A 19,051-nucleotide genomic window follows, 5' to 3' on the forward strand; every position below is an offset into this window, starting at 1 on the left:
TGATTGTATATTTTTGTTCATTTCATCAGCAAATATTGGTAAAGTAGAAAACTATAATCTTGATATTTAAATGTTCTGTTAGGGAGAAAGCCGGTATAATGCTTAACATACTAAATTTGGTTCAGGGTAGACAGATTATAATTTTAAATAGGCTCCATGGTTGTGAATATAAGGATTTCTATGAAGCATTTGGTTTTATGCATGGTTCGTGCTACTAAGCTCTATATCTAACTTACTATATTTTCTTATCGTTTTGCTTTATCTGTTTGCAATTGTTGGTCATTATTTTGGGTAAATATTCATGTTGGCATTCATTTTAAAGAAAACCCTCTCCTGTATTCTCAAGTCTCAACCGACCTCGCTCTTCCATTTTAATATTCACAAAAATATGAATAATATTTTATAATCTTTGAACTACTGATAAAAGCCCGTAACTTGACTTCAAAAGTTATCTTCCTTCATAAAAGGATAGAAAGTCAAGCAAAAAAAGAAAAAAGAGAGAAAAGGGCTAGTTTGGTAAGTGTTAAAGCCCGTCTAACATAATGCTGAATAAAGGCTTTTATATAAGCCACAAGAGTCTTCCTGTTAATGAATGGTTGTGTTCTTTTCTGAAGTTTGGATAATAGCTGTAGAATATCAGAATATCATATATGTGGTTTCTGTTTTCCTTAAAGGATGGTTCAAGGAAAGGTTCATGGGTTTTTTTCCTTAAGGGAGCTTCTGGTTGTAAAGCTGAATTTTTTTTAAACTATTTTCTAGATTTTTAGGAAAAAAAGTTCTTTATTTTCCAGATATTTTCTCCAGAAAATGAAAATAAAACTTTGCCTAAACCTGTTTTCTGCAATTTTTTTGTGGTCTCTTAAATAAAAGGAACTTTTGCTTGAATTCCAGACACTGAAAAGGAAAAGGGAAAAAGATTCCAATTCCTTTTCCTGAAGTCCTAAACAATCGAATTGGTTTTATGGAAGAGAAGTTCCAGTGGAATACTTTTCTCTATCCTTTTCTTTGCATCTAATTGAGCAATATGAGACTTGCCAAGCTTGATTAATTAGCAATAGGTCAAAGAAAGTTCTTTTAGTTGTAGTAAATAAAATAGTACACAAGATAACAGGAGAAAGAAGGAAAAAGAGGCTAAACTATAATAGTTGTTAGTATCTAACAGAAGCCACCATGCTAATGTTGTTGCAAAAATGTATTTTATGTGAGTAGTGTTACATGGATTCCCTTGTTGGTTTCTAGCATGTTTGTTGAACTGTTATGTAGACAATGCAGGACATACTTTTAGACTAGATGAGTATCCATGTGTAGGTTCAGTGTTCACTATGCTGTCATAGATATTTAACCTTAGTTTGCTACAATTTATTGAACGTCTAATATAATTTTCCAGCTGTAAGACCACTTTTTTGGTTGGGCTTACTGAAGATCTAACCTTTTAACTTAAAAGTGTCTTAAGCATAGTTTTTTTTCTTGCTTGCTTTGCCTAAGAACACTCTCTGGTGTCCTTTTGTACATATTGCTTTAATAAGTGCCTGAGCAGACAATTTAGTTTTAGGCAGGGTGGTGTAGGTCCTCTAGGATATATAAGTCTTTGGTGGTTCGACTTGATTTCTCATGGGTACACCTATTTATAGTTTTCTATGTGTCAAATTGGTTGGGTGCCTCCAGCTTTTGGCAGACTTGTTTCACAATTATCTGCTTGAAGGTTATAAAATTTTAATATGCTGATCTTATATTCTCTTACTGAACAGGAGCGTGAAGAAAGACGCCAGAAGTTGAAAAGAGAAAACCGAGAGGATGGACTGAATCGATATTCCCAATCAGTGAGAAATGATTATGTCACTCAGAGTAGAAACACCAGACGCTACGGAAGAGTGAAGGAGCCCCCTCAAGGTATCCTTTTATCCTTGTAGAAATTCTGTTTATATTTTGGCAGTGCTTTTGCTGTTCTTTGAGTTATCTACTCATAACTAGGAATAAATATGGAAATAAAATATGACCAAGATGAGAAAGTTAATTTTGTATTGGGAGCAAGATATGAGTTCAATTTTTAATAAAACAAAAAAAAGTTTAATGAGACTGAAATCTTAATTAAGCCAAGGCATGAATCTATTGCCAAAGGAAAGGTTGATTGAAGTACCTAGATAAATTAATTATGTATTTATAAAGTCTTGGATGTGGAATCTGAAATCTTGTGTGAGAAACATGTGGCTAAATTTAGTTTGAATCATTCTTCCTATGTAAAATTCAGTTGAGAAAATAAAGTTTATGAATTATGACAATGTTTTGGTCATTCTGATACAAAAATATTATGACCATTCACCATAGCATGATGTTTTCTAAAATTCTTTCTTTATGTCAGAACTAATCAGATGGTTAAATAGATAAAATTGTAATTGTTTTTGGAACAATATTTTTATGTTATTATTAGGATGTTCATTGTGTTCTTTTCAGCAACACACAAATTGCAAAAGAATTTTCTATTGAACCACTTTTATACATAATCTTTTTTAATCATATCATTTTAATTAGCTTGCTACCTGTGCATAGACGTGAATAGCAGAGTTCTAGGTGGTCTGTTTTACACATTGTCTTTACAAAATCACAACATAGATAAGAAGACCACATCAACTATTATATGTACAAAATCGATTAGCTTCAGAATTTGGTCTAAAAGTATGTTGTGAGCTTTATTTTTTAGATTCTTAACTAGCTGATCTTTGGAAATGTAGGAGACAATTACACATATTTACAAAATCACATAATAAGCAATGCCACGATGACTATTGTCATTAGAAAGTAATTTGAAGTTTCACTTTAGAGTTGAGGTCTAATAGTACATTATTTTTCTTACTTTTTTTTAGAGTCGGGTTTTTAAGTTAGGGGAAGCACCCCAGGAAGTTAGGATATGGCATAGCCAGTATGCTTGACTTAAGAGTCTAGATGTCATACTGCTTAAACGTTGTATTATAGGCATGTGCACGTTGTTCCTAGCTTGTTCCACTTTAATTGTTATTGAACAAAAAAAGTCGTGATGAACTCTTACTAAAAGTTGTTTCGGTCCAAGCAGAGTACCATTTCTTTTTATATCTATGGAGTTTTGAGAAGTTCAAACATCTTAGAGCTAACTATAGAGGTAAGCATTTGTCAAATGAATCACTCTATTAGTCAGTTGATGAAAAGGTGTTGGGGAGCTTGGCTGTGATGACGCAGATCGAACTTGACCAAGACAATGACCAGGAACAAAATATATTTGTCAAGGCAAGGGTGTGTTGTATGTTTGTCAAGGCAAGTGTATGTTGGTCATAACGGGGCTGCACGAAGGCCTTGTCAAGAGGGCTGCATAGTAGCCATTTCTACTGACAACAGAGCTGGCTTTGTCTTAATCAGGACAACAACTGGACTTATTTGGGAAGTTTGAGAAGGTTATGAACCTGAGTCAGGAGTCCTTTATGGGGTATGAAACAAAGGAAATCTGATCATATAGTAGCACCTAACTTGATTAGGGAACAAAGCAAATATCCTTTTGGAAGCTGTGCTTTTTAGGACTATAAGAAGACCCAAAGAGGAAGGGACAATTAAGTCATGTGGAGACTAGCTCTTTGGGTCAAAGCAAGCGGCTGCTAGCCCCCATTTTTACCCATGAGGATTATCTGAATGCTTAGTTCTGTTATAAGGGACCACTGATCCTTCTTCCCTTAACATTAGTATTGGGGTTTTGTTTAGGTGGATGAACAGGGAGGATAGCAACTTTTTGGCTAAGAAAATCCTAGAAATTGATGCATTAACATAGTTTTAGTAAAGGTTTTCAATTTCGGGTACTGGACCCATGCCTGTCAATGCCCCAACCAGAAGGTTCTAGTTGGTATCAGCATATACACACATGGTAGGCCAATATGTACCATGATACCAAGAAGAGGGAAGACTAAGAGGAAGAGAAGAAGGAAAAAAAGATGAGGAAGCGAGGCAACAGCGGCGGCATCACTTGGCGGAGTGATGGCGGCGGATAGTGGAGGAAAGGGGCCACCGTAGGTGACAGTGGGGCTGGGAGGCTGTAGAAAGATTAGCCAAATAGTCGTTTATCTATGACAACCTCTAATGCTCATGGTTGGATGTTTATTTTACTATTTCAACAGAGAAGCTAGTTTAGTTTAGTTGGTTTTATAATAAGTATCTCTTCAAGGCGCTACACTTTCACTTGAAAAGGAGTAGCTCCCTTAGGAGTCCTATTCATAACATGGACCCAATTGCTATACTGATAGATATGACCAATATTTTTGTATATGGATCTTTATTGCTCCTTGGTTTGTAGGATCCATGGATTAATTGTAGCGTAACCTTCTATGCAATGGAATACATGAAGGTTTGTATTATGGTGCATTATGGTGTCATGTGTGCTGGTAGGTAGGCGGCCTGAACATGTGACGAATTGTTGGGGGAGGGAGAGGAGGGGAGGAAAAAGGATGAGGAAGCATAGGAAGAAGATGGAGGAAGAATAAGAGGAGGTGGAAGAAGAAAAGGAAGCAGTAGTAGGCATACCGTGCGGGCGATGGAGGATGCGAACATGGGCATAGAGTAGAACACATGAGATAACTTAAGGTTTTAATTTAGATTTTATTTTTTATTTTTAAAATTTTAAAAGGGCTAGGCTTACTGATCGGTCCAGGCCTGTTATGAGACCTGAATCAGATGGTAAGCCCAGTTCACAATCTTTACTGTTCATTTTACTGGGCTTAATGCTCGGCAATCCATGTATGACACATGAATTGCCTGAAATTGAGCTGATCCATGTGCCGGTCGGCATTTGGACTAGTAAATATTGGCAGTACCATACCGAATTGGGTGAAATCTCATTCCTTGAAATAGGTCACATTCCAATGAAAGAAATATTCTGATGAAGTCCCATAAGTATCCTGTTGCTTCTTTGTCCAGCCTTCTATACACTTCTGCCTCACCTCTCTAAATTCCTGGTTATGGAGATGAGCAATTGTTCGTGGCTCTATAATTGATTATCTGGATGTGATATCAAACTCTCTTCCTTATCAATGCAGCAATCCTGCAGCAAGACTAGCACCTGTCATAGCCAAAGTCCATGACATCTCCCTTATTTTTGATGGTTTTCTTTAAGAGGTTAATAAGTACTTGGTCTGCTCTCTTAATGTTGCAAAGGTGATAGTTGTAGCTAGCAATATTCGTGGACATAACTATAGGTTTTCTTTGTCTTTCCTCTTCCTCTGCTTCTCGTTCCTCTCCAGTGGTATACCAACTAAAACAACCATCGACCTCCTCCAATCCTCCCCTCATCTTTTCTTCTTTATTATTTTTAGTTTGTGCTATAATTGGCCAATGTCAAACTAATTTAGACCATTATTTGATAATAAGGCTGAAGCTTGACTGAATTCAGATCAGGATTATACAAAATTGATATAGATCATGCATATTGTCTCAGATTCACTGATGTCATGAACTATGATCACTAGCTTAATTTAGAGAACAGCATGGAACTCTTACCTCCAGCAACTTGTCTAATTAATTCCTGCTTTGTTCTATTGTAACTTGTGTTTTAGTCGGCTGATGTATTTGAACAAAAATCTTGTACTTTAGTTGGAAACCATTTTCTTTTGTTAGCCATATTTTCCTGCAGAATTTTCATCTTCATCTTGTATTACATAAATGATGCATGATTTGTAGTCATCTTACATCAGAAGTGGTATGCTTCCACCATCAGATTGATAATTGATAATCAATTTGTTCATATTTCCTCATTACCTAGGCAATAGGTGGGTCAAATTTAAACTCATTTGTTTTTGGGTCATTTATTACAAAAAATTAATTCCTTTTACTGGTTTAACTGGATATTTTTGGATTGATTTGATTCTAGGTTTAGGCCTAATGATGAGCCAAATAGCTTAAACTCATAAATAATGCAAAAACAAGCTGCATTTACGAAACCATTTGTTTCATTTTAGCAATATAACCTAAATGCAATTTTAATTAAATTTGTTTCATGGATGTTGAGTTGACATGGTTGCTCTATTATGAGTTTTCGTTTCATTTTTAAATTGGGAATTTCATATCCAAGATTGTGACTTCCTCTGTATTCTAGTTTAACATCCATGGGGAAGTTAATAGTTGGATATATCAGTTCATTACTTGTGGGAGGTAATAAGATGTAAATTGATATTAGTGACGTCTTTTTGTAAGTTACTAAATTCTGATTCCCAGTTTTTCTAGCAATTATCATAATTAATATCTGTAAGGCATTCATCACTACTCTTTTTCTTTGCATTAATTGTATGACATTATTTGTTCAGGTATATTGGAAAAGTTATATTTGTCTATGCTCCCAATAACTATTTTTTTTGGGTGGATTTGCATCTTTCGTTCTTGATATCGTAGGTTGGTTGGACTGCCCTTCATATGGCCAGTGCATAGGTAACATCATTCCTTCTAAAGTTCCTCTGGATGAGACGTATAATGACTCTGTGCTACCTGGCAAAAGATATTCTTCTAAACAAGTGATCAATAAACAAAGAAGACAAGGACGAGAAGTAAGTGTTATGTTTTGGCTGGGATACTGTTTCTAACTTCATTATTCATTACATGTAGCTTATGCTAATTTACATGGAAGTGTATAAGTCCTGTCATTCTGTCATCGATAATTTTTATAGGTTCCTTTGGCATTATGGTTTACTTTTAATGATAACTTGTTAACAGTTAAAAAAGTAGTATTTGGTTGTTTTAGTATTTTTTTATTGTCTTAATAATAATTTAAGGAGCCATGATTGCCATAATCACTCTAACCCTTCCTCTTCCCATCATAATTAGTAGTCCAATCTTATAAATATTATTTATTGAAATGGGACATTCCTGTTCTAATTCATGAATAGCAAGCAATAACTGAATGCTAATGGTGTCCATTTTCTTGGTGGCTATGTAGCAATCATTTAAGTTCTACGTATCTTGTTAATAGGGCTTGCAAATTATGTTTGATCAATTATCATTGTTGAGTAATAAACATTTTAACGATTCTTATCCAATTTTGGATTCTAGAATTCAGTGTCCATTTATCATGTCAGTGTTATGGTCCTATTTTAATATTTTTATTACTTTTGCTTACTATTGTTCTCTCTTTTGTCATTTTTCTTATTTTCGTTGATCTTTGAGAGCAGTGGACAATGACAATGGCCAACTAACCAAAGGTGATTGACTTTTATAGTATTGATTTTGTTAACTCCAAGGTTGGTTGTTCGATGAACAAAGGGAAGAACACCCCGACTCGATTTGAACGTGACAATGGGCAAACATGCATTGTCCTGGGAAGTTGAGGATGGTCGGAGAGGAAGCTGGAATCTGCATGTTGCTTGATCTCTCGACGTGCCACTTGAGACCCTACAAAAGATTGAGATCAGGGGTAGCCTGATTCAATCCCTCCGATGCGTAAGTCACTTGTGTTTGAGGTCTAGTGAAAGTAGGAGCGCAGAAGAGAGAGAAAGGAATGAGAGAGAGCCTCTAGATCCTTGTGGTTGGCGGTGGTTTAAGTGGTTAAAGGCAATTGCAGGGGTGGTGCAACCGTCAGTTGAGATGGTAACTGAGGTGGAGTAGTACCCCCACTTTGTAGCCCAACCATCTAGCAAGGTGGCATGACTCAACCAACTGCCAAGGTGGCATAATTTCCACTGACATGACTCAATCACCTGCCAAGGTGGTGTAACCGTCAAGCCAAGATGTCTCAACTGCCCCCTATGCGGTAATTGTTCTGCAGAGGTTGCAGCCCTCATTGTTGGGGTGGAGGTGTTCATGTGTTAGTTTTGAAATGGTTCATTTTGTCCTCTATCACATTCCATGAAGCAGCTGTGCAAATCTGTATATTTTTTGTTTTACCATATTTGTTATAATGAGCAGCCACACAAGCAGAGATGAATGTTTTCATAGATGAATTAACCTAGGATTGAAATTTCATACCGTACCGGAGTTTCGAGCTTTGCTTGGTATGGGCATACTGAGCGGTATGCTATGGCGTACCAAACGGTATGCTTAAAAAAAATTAAATTAATTTTAATATTGAATAATATTAAATATATAAAAGCACAGAAATTTAAAAAATAATATTAAATATATTATATTTAAACGATATTAAATATATAAAAAATATATAACTTAGCAGCCCCACCCGAACCTTAGGCGAATAGCTATGGCGTCGAGGGATGGTAGCGGGCACCGCAGCGAAGGAGCGGAAGAAGAATCTTCTTCCGTGTCGAGGGAACGATGGCAACGGGCACCGAAGAGCTGCGGTGTCGTGGGATGGCAGCGGCCGTCACAGCGAAGGAACGAAAGAAGAAGAATCTTCTTCGATGTCGAGGGAATGATGGCAGCAGGTGTCGAAGAGCTACGACATCGAGGGAGCGATGGCAATGGGTGCTACAGCGATGAAGAAGAACAAGAAGGAGGCGGAGGAGGAGGAGGCGACGCCGTGTCACGAACGGTCGTCGCGCACCCGCAACAACTCCGTTCAACGAACCGTTCGTCGCTCACCCCCGCATGTACAGCTGCTTGACAGCATGTTTTCTTATGGTTTTGGGTCATTTTGCTTGTAAATATGTAAGTTTGAACAAGCTGCAGCGTTGCAAAGCGACCGTTCACCAAACCGAGCAAAACAGCCCCAAAACAGCCCAAAACGGCTCCGTTTTCGCGTGCCGCGGGAGGTGAGCGGAGTGCTGCCTCCGCTCACCAAAATGTCAGCCAGCTCAGACCCCAGGAACCCCCCGGGTGGCACATGGCTGGATGGGGCTTCGGTTATATACCGGGCGTTGAACACTCTTTCGCAAGTTCGCACGTGACCTTTACGGGAACTTGGTGTTGCGTCCGGGACCAGGTGAGCGGCTGTTTGTGGGCTTGCAGCTGTTCGTTCATCCTTGAAAGCCTTGTTTTTCTCCCTCTCCCTCTTTTCTCTTGTGCACACAAGGTGTTCGACGATTTGCTTGTAAAGCTTCCCTTTTCGCGAGACTTCGGGACTTGTCCGTTGCTCGTTCTTTCGATCTAACTTTCTTTCTCTTTTACAGGTCCTTCGGGACCTGCGAGAGGTTACAAAGTGGCTGATCCTTGCGGAGCAAGATCGCAAGGGCAAAGCGCGACTTAGGCAACGCAAGCTAAGTTCGCGTCTTTGCAACGAGGGTGACCCGCGACTTAGGCCACGCAAGCTAAGTTCGCGTCTTTGGCCGCAAGGGTGCCTCACGCCTTAGGCAATTCCAGCTAAGGTCGTGACATTGTGGTATCAGAGCGGGCAAGCTCTTCGATCGAACAGCGAACGAACTTCGCAATTTCGCCATGGCAAAGCATCGTGGCGAATCAAGCAAGACGGGGCAAGCCGGAACCTTGCCCCAAGCAGCCGCAGGTGGGCTGCATGTGCACACTCGCTCTCATGCTGTTGGAGCCGCTCACGAGGATCGCGGCAGCGAACAGGATGAGCGAGAAGTTGGCAACTCTCCGCGAGCGGAGGAAGCGCAATCTGGTGCGCTAACTGGAAAAAAGAGTCATAAGGAGAGACTCATGACGGCGGAAACCCGCCTAGATGTTCTGGAAGCGAGCATGGAGGAACTCTACCATGGCCAACAAAGACTTGTTGGGGTAGAGAGCTCGCAAGAGGAAGCGGAGTCCAGGATCGACAAGGTCGAGGCCCTAGTCGACCGACTGTCCGATGACACCAAGGACTCCGTGCAGCACTTACAAGATGTGGCGGAACTCACGGCGAAGGTGGCTATGCTCACAAGAACGCTAAATGCGGGAGGAGGCAACACCCGCGTTGCACCGCCACAAAACTTGAGGGCACCTGAGCCCCATGGATACGGAGGGGCCAGAGATGCCAAGGAGCTCGAGAACTTTCTGTTCGACATGGAGCAATACTTCCGAGCTACGAGGCCCGATTCTGAAGATACCAAAGTTTCAATAGCAACAATGTATCTGAACGGAGATGCGAAACTTTGGTGGCGAACTCGTTGGGAAGAGATCCAACAAGGTCGGTGTCGAGTCGACACATGGGAGGACTTGAAGCGGGAGTTGAGAACTCAGTTCCTACCGGAGAACACAGAGTTCGTCGCAAGAAGGAAGTTGAGACAACTCCGCCAAAGTACTACCATCCGAGACTATGTGAAGCAGTTTTCTGCACTAATGCTGGACATACAGGACATGTCCGAGAAGGACAAGTTGTTCAGCTTCCTTGATGGTTTGAAACCATGGGCTCAACAGGAGCTGAATCGAAGGAATGTTACCGACGTGGTCGGGGCAATTGCAGCTGCAGAAAGGCTCACCGACTTCGTTTCCTCTGAAGACCCAGCGAGAAGGAAACAATCTTCAAGCAATCGCCCTCCAAAACATTCTCGAGGGAAGGAGCTCGGGGGCGAACAAAAGAAGAAGAGCTCCCACAAAGGGCCGAACCCGAAAGGCAAGGCCTCAAAACCGGGAGGATGCTTCTTGTGCGGAGGACCACACATGGTAAGGGAGTGCCCATAAAAACAGGCACTCAATGCGTTGACGGCTTCCATCCACCCTCCCCGATCGGACAAGGGCAAAGCTGTTGCCCTTAGCTCAAGCAGTTCAGAATCCAGCAGCGACGATGAGGAGTCGCAAGGACCCCGAATGGGAGCAATGCGTCTGTTGAACGCTATGCGGGGTCAAGTGGGGGAGAACATGAAGATGAAGGCACAAAAAGCAGGAAGCAGCGAGCTAATGTATGTGGACATTAAGCTGAATGGCCAAACAACCCGTGCAATGGTGGACACGGGCGCTACCCACAACTTCATAGCCGATCGTGAAGCACAGCGACTTGGGTTGACCTTGGAGAAGAGCCCAAGCCGAATGAAAGCAGTGAACTCGGAGGCCAGGCGAATCTCCGGGTTGGCGAAGGGAGTTCCCATCAGAATCGGGACTTGGAGCGGAAACACCAACATGATGGCCGTGCCACTAGACGACTTCCAAGTGATTCTTGGAATGGAGTTTATGCACGCGGCGAAGTTGGTGCCGATGCCATTCTTGAATTCCCTATGTATGATGGGAGGCGATGATCCCTGCGTGGTTCCCATCTCTCGGAGAGGAACCAAGGAGCCCCAACACATCTCGGCATTACAATTGAAGAAAGGGGTGCGAAAAGGCGAGTTGACATTCGTGGCTGCTATGAAGCTAGAGCCACTCAACGAGGAGGCCATTCAAGAACCTGCCGTGGTGGCGAATGTCCTAAAAGAGTTCAAAGATGTTATGCCACCCGAGTTGCCGAAGACTCTCCCTCCACGCAGAGGCGTGGATCACAGTATCGAGCTGGAGCCAGGAGTGAAGCCTCCAGCAAGACCACCCTACCGCATGCCTCCACCAGAGTTGGCCGAACTCAGGAAGCAGTTAGGTGAACTGCTAAGCGGTGGTCTCATCCGCAGCTCAAAAGCACCTTTCGGAGCTCCAGTTCTCTTCCAGAAGAAACAAGATGGGAGCCTCCGATTATGCGTCGACTATCGAGCCCTCAACAAAGTAACGGTGAAGAACAAGTATCCCATCCCGCTCATCGCGGACTTGTTCGACCAACTGGGCAAGGCCAAGTATTTCTCAAAACTCGACCTTCGGTCGGGGTATTGGCAGGTGCGCATTGCTGAAGGCGACGAAGCGAAGACTACCTGTGTGACCAGGTATGGAGCGTTTGAGTTCTTGGTGATGCCTTTCGGCTTAACCAACGCTCCGGCCACATTCTGTACTCTCATGAACCAACTATTCAAGGAGTATTTGGATAAGTTCGTGGTCGTCTACTTGGACGATATCGTCGTCTACAGCCAAACGCTCGAGGAGCACGTCAAGCACCTTCGGACGATTTTCAAGGTTCTCAGGGAGAACACTTTGTTCGTAAAAAGGGAGAAATGCTACTTTGCTCAAACTGAGATCCTATTCTTAGGGCATCGAATCGGTGATGGCTCCATTCGGATGGACAAGTCGAAGGTGCAAGCAGTTGCGGAATGGCGAACTCCAAAGAAGGTGCCAGAGTTGAGATCCTTCCTTGGATTCGCCAACTACTATCGACGCTTCATTTCAGGATATTCGAAGCGGGCAACCCCACTGACGGAGTTGCTGAAGGAGCAGCCTTGGAAGTGGTCTGACAAATGTGAGATAGCATTCCAAGATCTGAAGGCTGCTGTTCTGGAAGAACCAGTGCTCAAATTGCCAAACTATGGAGAGCCCTTTGAAGTCCATACCGATGCTTCGGACTTTGCTATTGGTGGAGTACTCATGCAAGAAGGTCATCCGGTGGCCTACGAGAGCCGCAAACTCAACGAGACCGAGAGGCGGTATCCAGTGCATGAGAAGGAGATGACAGCGGTGATCCACTGCCTACGAGTTTGGCGACACTACCTCCTCGGGTCGCGATTTGTGCTGAGGACAGACAACATCGCCCTGAGTTATTTCCAAACTCAGAAGAAGCTCTCCCCAAAGCAAGCACGGTGGCAGGACTTCCTGGCTGAATTTGATATGGCAATGGAATATAAGCCCGGGAAGGCGAATGTCGTGGCCGATGCGCTGAGTCGGAAGGTGGAGTGCGTGAATGCTGCACAACTGGAGGGCAGAGGCCAAACAAGTCAGTTACATTCCAACTTCCTTTCTCGAATCAGAGATGGACTGTATAGTGATCCCCAGGCAGTTATCCTGATGCAGCTCATCAAAGAAGGCAAGGCACGACGATTTTGGGTCCAGGAGGGACTTGTTTACACAAAAGGGAATAGAGTTTATGTTCCCCGAGTGGACAATTTAAGGCGTGAACTCTTGAAAGAGTGTCACGATTCCCTTTGGGCTGGACATCTCGGCATTCACAGAACATTGGCTCTCGTGGAGAGGGCCTTCTACTGGCCAAAGATGGGGATTGATGTGGAGGAGTATGTTCGAACATGCCTTACTTGCCAACAAGACAAGGTGGAGCAACGGAAGCCGGTGGGACTTTTGGAGCCGTTGCCTGTACCAGAAAGGCCATGGGAGAGCATTTCCTTAGACTTCATATCTAGCTTGCCGCCTGTAGGGGGACTTGGATCGATACTTGTGGTGGTCGATCGGTTTTCAAAGTATGCAACTTTCATTGCTGCTCCCCTACACTGTTCAGCTGAAGAGGCGGCCAGACTGATGATGAAGGGTGTAGTGAAGTATTGGGGAGTCCCACACAATATTGTTAGTGATCGAGACGCTCGGTTCCTGGGACGATTCTGGACCGAGCTATTCAAGTTGTTGGGGTCAAAGTTATACTTCTCTACAAGCCTCCACCCCCAGACGGATGGTCAAACTGAAAGAATAAATTCGCTCTTAGAGCAGTATCTCCGGCACTACGTGAGTGCCAATCAACGAGATTGGGTGAAGCTGTTGGACATCGCCCAATTCTCCTACAACTTGCAACGGAGCTCTGCATCCAACAAGAGCCCCTTCGAAATTATCACAGGACAACAACCGTCGACTCCGCACACTATGGCAATTGGTTATACTGGGAGTAGTCCATCAGCCTACCATTTCGCAAAGGAGTGGCATCGAAATGCCGATATTGCGCGGGCTTACTTGGAGAAGGCGGCAAAACGGATGAAGAAGTGGGCAGACTTGGGAAGGCGACCACAAGAGTTCAAAGTTGGCGATTTGGTGTTGGTAAAGCTCCAACCAGCATCACTCCAATTCTTCAGGAAAAGAGTCCACAAAGGATTGGTGCGTAAGTATGAAGGGCCCTTCCCAATTATCAGCAGAGTAGGCAATGTTTCTTACAAGTTGCAGCTGCCGGCGTGGTTCAAAATTCACAACGTTCTTCACGCCAGCAACCTGAAGGCCTACCATTCGGATCCGCAAGATGCTTCTCGAAGTTTTCCAACTCGGCTACCTCCCATCACAGCCTCCTACGAGAAGCGAGTGGAAACCATTCTGGCGGATCGCAAGATAAAGCTACCCAACGGAGCGGAGCAGACAGAGTACTTGGTGAAGTGGCGAAAGCTTCCCCGAACTGAAGCCAGTTAGGAGCCTGAAGACGCCCTGCGATATGAAGAAGAAGTCATCAACAACTACCAACAAGCGTCGACGAGGGCGTCGACAGTTTAAGTGGGGGAGAATGTCACGAACGGTCGTCGCGCACCCGCAACAACTCCGTTCAACGAACCGTTCGTCGCTCACCCCCGCATGTACAGCTGCTTGACAGCATGTTTTCTTATGGTTTTGGGTCATTTTGCTTGTAAATATGTAAGTTTGAACAAGCTGCAGCGTTGCAAAGCGACCGTTCACCAAACCGAGCAAAACAGCCCCAAAACAGCCCAAAACGGCTCCGTTTTCGCGTGCCGCGGGAGGTGAGCGGAGTGCTGCCTCCGCTCACCAAAATGTCAGCCAGCTCAGACCCCAGGAACCCCCCGGGTGGCACATGGCTGGATGGGGCTTCGGTTATATACCGGGCGTTGAACACTCTTTCGCAAGTTCGCACGTGACCTTTACGGGAACTTGGTGTTGCGTCCGGGACCAGGTGAGCGGCTGTTTGTGGGCTTGCAGCTGTTCGTTCATCCTTGAAAGCCTTGTTTTTCTCCCTCTCCCTCTTTTCTCTTGTGCACACAAGGTGTTCGACGATTTGCTTGTAAAGCTTCCCTTTTCGCGAGACTTCGGGACTTGTCCGTTGCTCGTTCTTTCGATCTAACTTTCTTTCTCTTTTACAGGTCCTTCGGGACCTGCGAGAGGTTACAAAGTGGCTGATCCTTGCGGAGCAAGATCGCAAGGGCAAAGCGCGACTTAGGCAACGCAAGCTAAGTTCGCGTCTTTGCAACGAGGGTGACCCGCGACTTAGGCCACGTAAGCTAAGTTCGCGTCTTTGGCCGCAAGGGTGCCTCACGTCTTAGGCAATTCCAGCTAAGGTCGTGACAGCCGGGTACTATTTCTGGAAGTTTCTCCCTCTTTCTCTCCCTTTTTCAAATGCCTCTTCCTCGCCTCGCTGCAACCGGGCTGATACTGCCTGGTTGTAGGCGGTCTGCGTGTTGGTCACTTGGCGGACCAGTATGTACCGCTCTGTCACGGACTTAGCTGGTTTTGCCTAAGTCGTGCGGCACCCTTGCGTGTCCGTCCGCAAAGGTCAGCCTCCCCGAAACCTCCCATGGTCCCTTAGGACTTACAAAAGAGAAAACGAGTTAGAAAAAGCACCTCACTCGGGATCCACAAGCAAACATATCAGGAAACACTTCATAGACAATGCAAATTACAAACAGACTTTACAAGCTCTGAATGGTTGCACAACAAAGGGTCAAAATGGTCCACTACAGACCGAATATCTCTCACTGGTGTCCACATGACGCAACCTTTATTTACAAGCCTAAGATGGCCACCAAACCCAACTAAAATAGGGTTGTTAAGCCTTCGACCGTTCCTCTACATGCTGTGTAAAGCATGAACAAACATAAAGACACGGATATACATAAGTATTACATTAAACATCCTGTTTAGAACTTTGTCCGTGACATTCTCCCCCACTTATTCCTTCGACGTCCTCGTCGAAGCCTTTGCCGACATTGCAACTCCTCGCCTTTGCTAAGTCTTCAATCTTCTGCTCCAACTGCAATGCGCCTCTTGGCTCCCAATTGCTCTTCGGTGCTGTTGTTGAGTAGTTGAACTTTTGATCCACTATGCTGTTTCAACTCACCAATGACTTTGACTCTAGTGTGAGGTTGGCTGAGTTGTGTTAATCTTTGTTGATTCCTACAGATCCTCCAGATGAAGGAAAAGACCATTCTTACTATGCGCTAGTCTCTTAAATGCCTCATGCTGCTTGAATTGGGTGGATGCTTGTTGGAGCTTTAACGAGCATCGCCTCGCAAACTTTCAAAGTTTTGGGTCCTTCCTCCACAAAATGTCCATCAACTCTTTTTTCATTTAGTTGTCACTTTCAAGTAGATTCGCACCACTTCCGTTTTCGATTGACATTCTGTTGGGAAATGAAGCGGATAATCTACTCTCAATAGCACTGATCACCATTGGTGAGGATTTGACAACTATTGTCTTCTATTATCTTCGAAGGGTCTTTGAACTTGTGCAACGCTCCTCTACTGGATATATAAGAGAATTGGGGTTCTCGGTTTCGCCCATTCTCTTAAGAGTTGAGAAGGTAATGGTTACTTGACTTCGTCCATCTCCTCAAGGGTTGTACTCCATGCATCGAGCTGGTTACTAACCTTCGTCTGCTCTTTGCTCACACTTCTGAAGCACTCGAAGTGTTTGCACTCCTTGCATTGAGTTAGCTACTGTGATTCACCTTCTCAATGTCATCGAATTTTTGGAATGTAGGAAGTTTTCACCCCAACTTGGAGTAATTCTCTAATAGATTTGGTCGCCTATGGGATTGTACCGTCTTCTCCATCAACCCTGCCGCCTACTCCACTGAGTAGCAAAGGTACAACACAACGTACTGCCTGCTTCATTCCTTGGTCGTGCACTCTTGCATGACTCGAAGTCCCTCACTTTCGGGTATCTTGATGAAAAGCTCGTTGACACCGGTCTTACGAAGTTCCTTGGCCTCTGCCCTTTAGCCTTGTCTTGGTACTTGGAGTTTGCCTCTGCATGCCCCACTTCCTTGGCCCCTTTCACGATCAATGACTTTCACGGAAGTCTCGCCTTTACGGTACCATGGCGTTGCCATGCCCATGGCCCTACTATCCGTCGCCTCGTATCTGCATCCCTTTCCTTCACGATCAGTAGATATGTCTCTGTGGCACTCCTCCGAGTCCACCTCCATTCTAACTGATGCTTGATTTTAGATAGCTAAGTCCCTATGGACTCATCGTCGCTTCCTCGCCCCTTTCGACCCCCTGCTTCAACACCTCTGTATTCTCCAAGCAGATCCCTTTGGTGGATGGAAAGACAGACTGCAACTTCCATGCATGGCCTCTGCCATCACGTTGTAGGGTTTGCACCGATTCTGTTCTCCTTAGCTTCCTTGGTAGCAACGTTCGCTTATTCGACCTTGTCCTCTGACTTGCCAGGCTCCCTTAAGCGAATATAGGCTCTGGAGCAGTCCAACTCTCCAGCTGCTTCGATCATACCTCTGCATGATCAAGTCCCTCCTATGGGACTCACTAGTACTTGCATTCGAACTTTTCCCTCGGTGGTGCACAACTCCCATATGCTGATGACCAAGGCTTTCATCCGATGCCAAATTCGATGCATGCACGGAAGACCCGCCTCTGCGGTACCATGGCCTTCACTCCTTGAATCCATAACCCTTCTTGCCGTCGTGTTGTTCACCGAAGTGGAGCTCCCAATAGCTCTCGATCATACCTCCGTATGATATAGTCCCTCACGGGACTATGTCGTATCTATCGTATTGCCACGAATTGTTCTACCACGATCCACTGCACCATGTCGCCTCCTGGTGACATCTCTATTGCATTCTGATCCTTGTGGGATGAACTCGAATTGTGATCCCTCAATGTGTGGCCTTTGCCAATACATCGCATGGTCTCTTCCACCTTCGATTTTGTTCGCTCCTTTTGAAATCGACCTTCATCCACCCGCTCTTGGGTCACACCTAGATGAATCACCGCTCTAGGACAGTCCGTTGCCTAGTAGCTCCCGAAGTCCACCGACTTCGCTGCAATTAGTGCACCATTGTCTGGATCCTGGGCCTCTGCCCCTACCAGCATAATCTCCGCTGTGCATCGCTTCCTTCATGGCAACTTGAATGGCAACATTATGGCATATTCTTCAAGAGCACTCGCCTTCGCGTCCTCTTGCCCCGTGCCAAGGCCTTTTGAACCCAACTTCGCCTCCGTAAGTTGAATTGCCTTAGTTCCTCCATCAAATGCTTCTCCGAGATAAGATGCATATGCCCATAAGCCCCCTTCGTCTTTGGCACCATGCAAGATGAGTCCGCTCCATCAGAATGAAGGACCCATGGAACAACATGATCCTGCTCTTGCCTCTGCAAGAGTTCATGTCCTTGACCTCTGTCTAAGGAAAGCTCTGTGCCTCCGCTCCATGTTCTATCTTCTATGCCGGCTCCCTTCATGCGGTTTGGGTACTTCGCCAAGTTACACCCAAGTTGCTTTGCTCCTCGTTTTTGCATTGATTTGATGGTGGCCGCCTATCATTCCACGGGTCAGCCCTCCCTTGAGTTTGATCTCCATATCGACTCCAAGTGTGCCTTCATTTGTGTTGCTTTGGGTCGCTCCCCCACTTGATCTCGTAATGCATCCACCAATGCATTCTCTCAAGCGAGATCATGCGATGACTCCTTGCCACTCGCTCGGTCCATTGAGCTTCGTGGAGTTGTTGTTTTTTAGGTACTCCTCAACATGTGCGGTTTGTTGCATATAATTCTTCCTCTGGAGAACCGTGACCTATCCCTCCTGGATATCTGTGCCGTTGGAGCAATATCTCTCTTCGCTTCTTTCTCTCTGAATGTTTCGGAGACTACCATCCCCTTGGACTACTCCGATTTGCTGAACAAACTATGCATTGTTCTGCCTCCTACAAACGCACTTGCTAGATTGCGACTCCACGTCAATACAGCCCTCGCTGCACTACTCAAGGCCTAGCAACATGCTGAACTCGCTGCACACTTCAGCCTCCTACGGACGTATCCTTCCCATGTCGAAGAGAAAGTTTCAATGCTCCATGGCGTCGAGTTTCAGTCGCCTTGAGATGGTTGCGAACATTCCATCGTCCGCATACAAGCCCTTGCATGAGTATCAAATTTTAGCATTTCCCCTCACCTCTGTGAGCTTTGCACAACTCTTTCGGTCACTAAGCAACTCATTCCACCTTGCATGGTCTCATCCTTTACCAAGCGCCTCACTTGCCTTGAGCACCATCAAGTGTAGTTGTCAACGTCAAGTCGTAGCTCGAACTCAGCCATCCCAACCTTTGTGTGCTACGCATTCTTCCAAGCTTGCTTGTTCTCGTGGTGCCTCTTGCGCGAAGGGTTGGTCATTCCTCTGAATGCCAATCTCAAATGCCCACTCCTCCGAGCGATTCCCTTTCCCTACATCTCCATGCCCGTTTTCCCCCAAACGTTCGTGCGTGTGCTGATTGCCTT

At 44.5% G+C, this 19,051-nt stretch overlaps 1 protein-coding gene across 3 annotated transcripts in view; it reads left to right on the plus strand.

Moving 5' to 3' along the window:
* LOC135617516 (uncharacterized) overlaps positions 1-19,051 on the plus strand; it is a 42,856-nt gene that overhangs the window by 1,534 nt on the left and 22,271 nt on the right. For all 3 annotated transcript variants that reach the window (XM_065117837.1, XM_065117838.1, XM_065117839.1), the window contains exons 3-4: positions 1,749-1,890; positions 6,397-6,548. In XM_065117837.1, coding sequence (XP_064973909.1) covers positions 1,749-1,890; positions 6,397-6,548 — 294 coding nt within the window. The remainder of the gene's footprint in view (positions 1-1,748; positions 1,891-6,396; positions 6,549-19,051) is intronic.

The sequence above is a fragment of the Musa acuminata genome, chromosome BXJ2-7 (genome assembly GCF_036884655.1).
Source record: "Musa acuminata AAA Group cultivar baxijiao chromosome BXJ2-7, Cavendish_Baxijiao_AAA, whole genome shotgun sequence".
Taxonomy (NCBI): domain Eukaryota; kingdom Viridiplantae; phylum Streptophyta; class Magnoliopsida; order Zingiberales; family Musaceae; genus Musa; species Musa acuminata.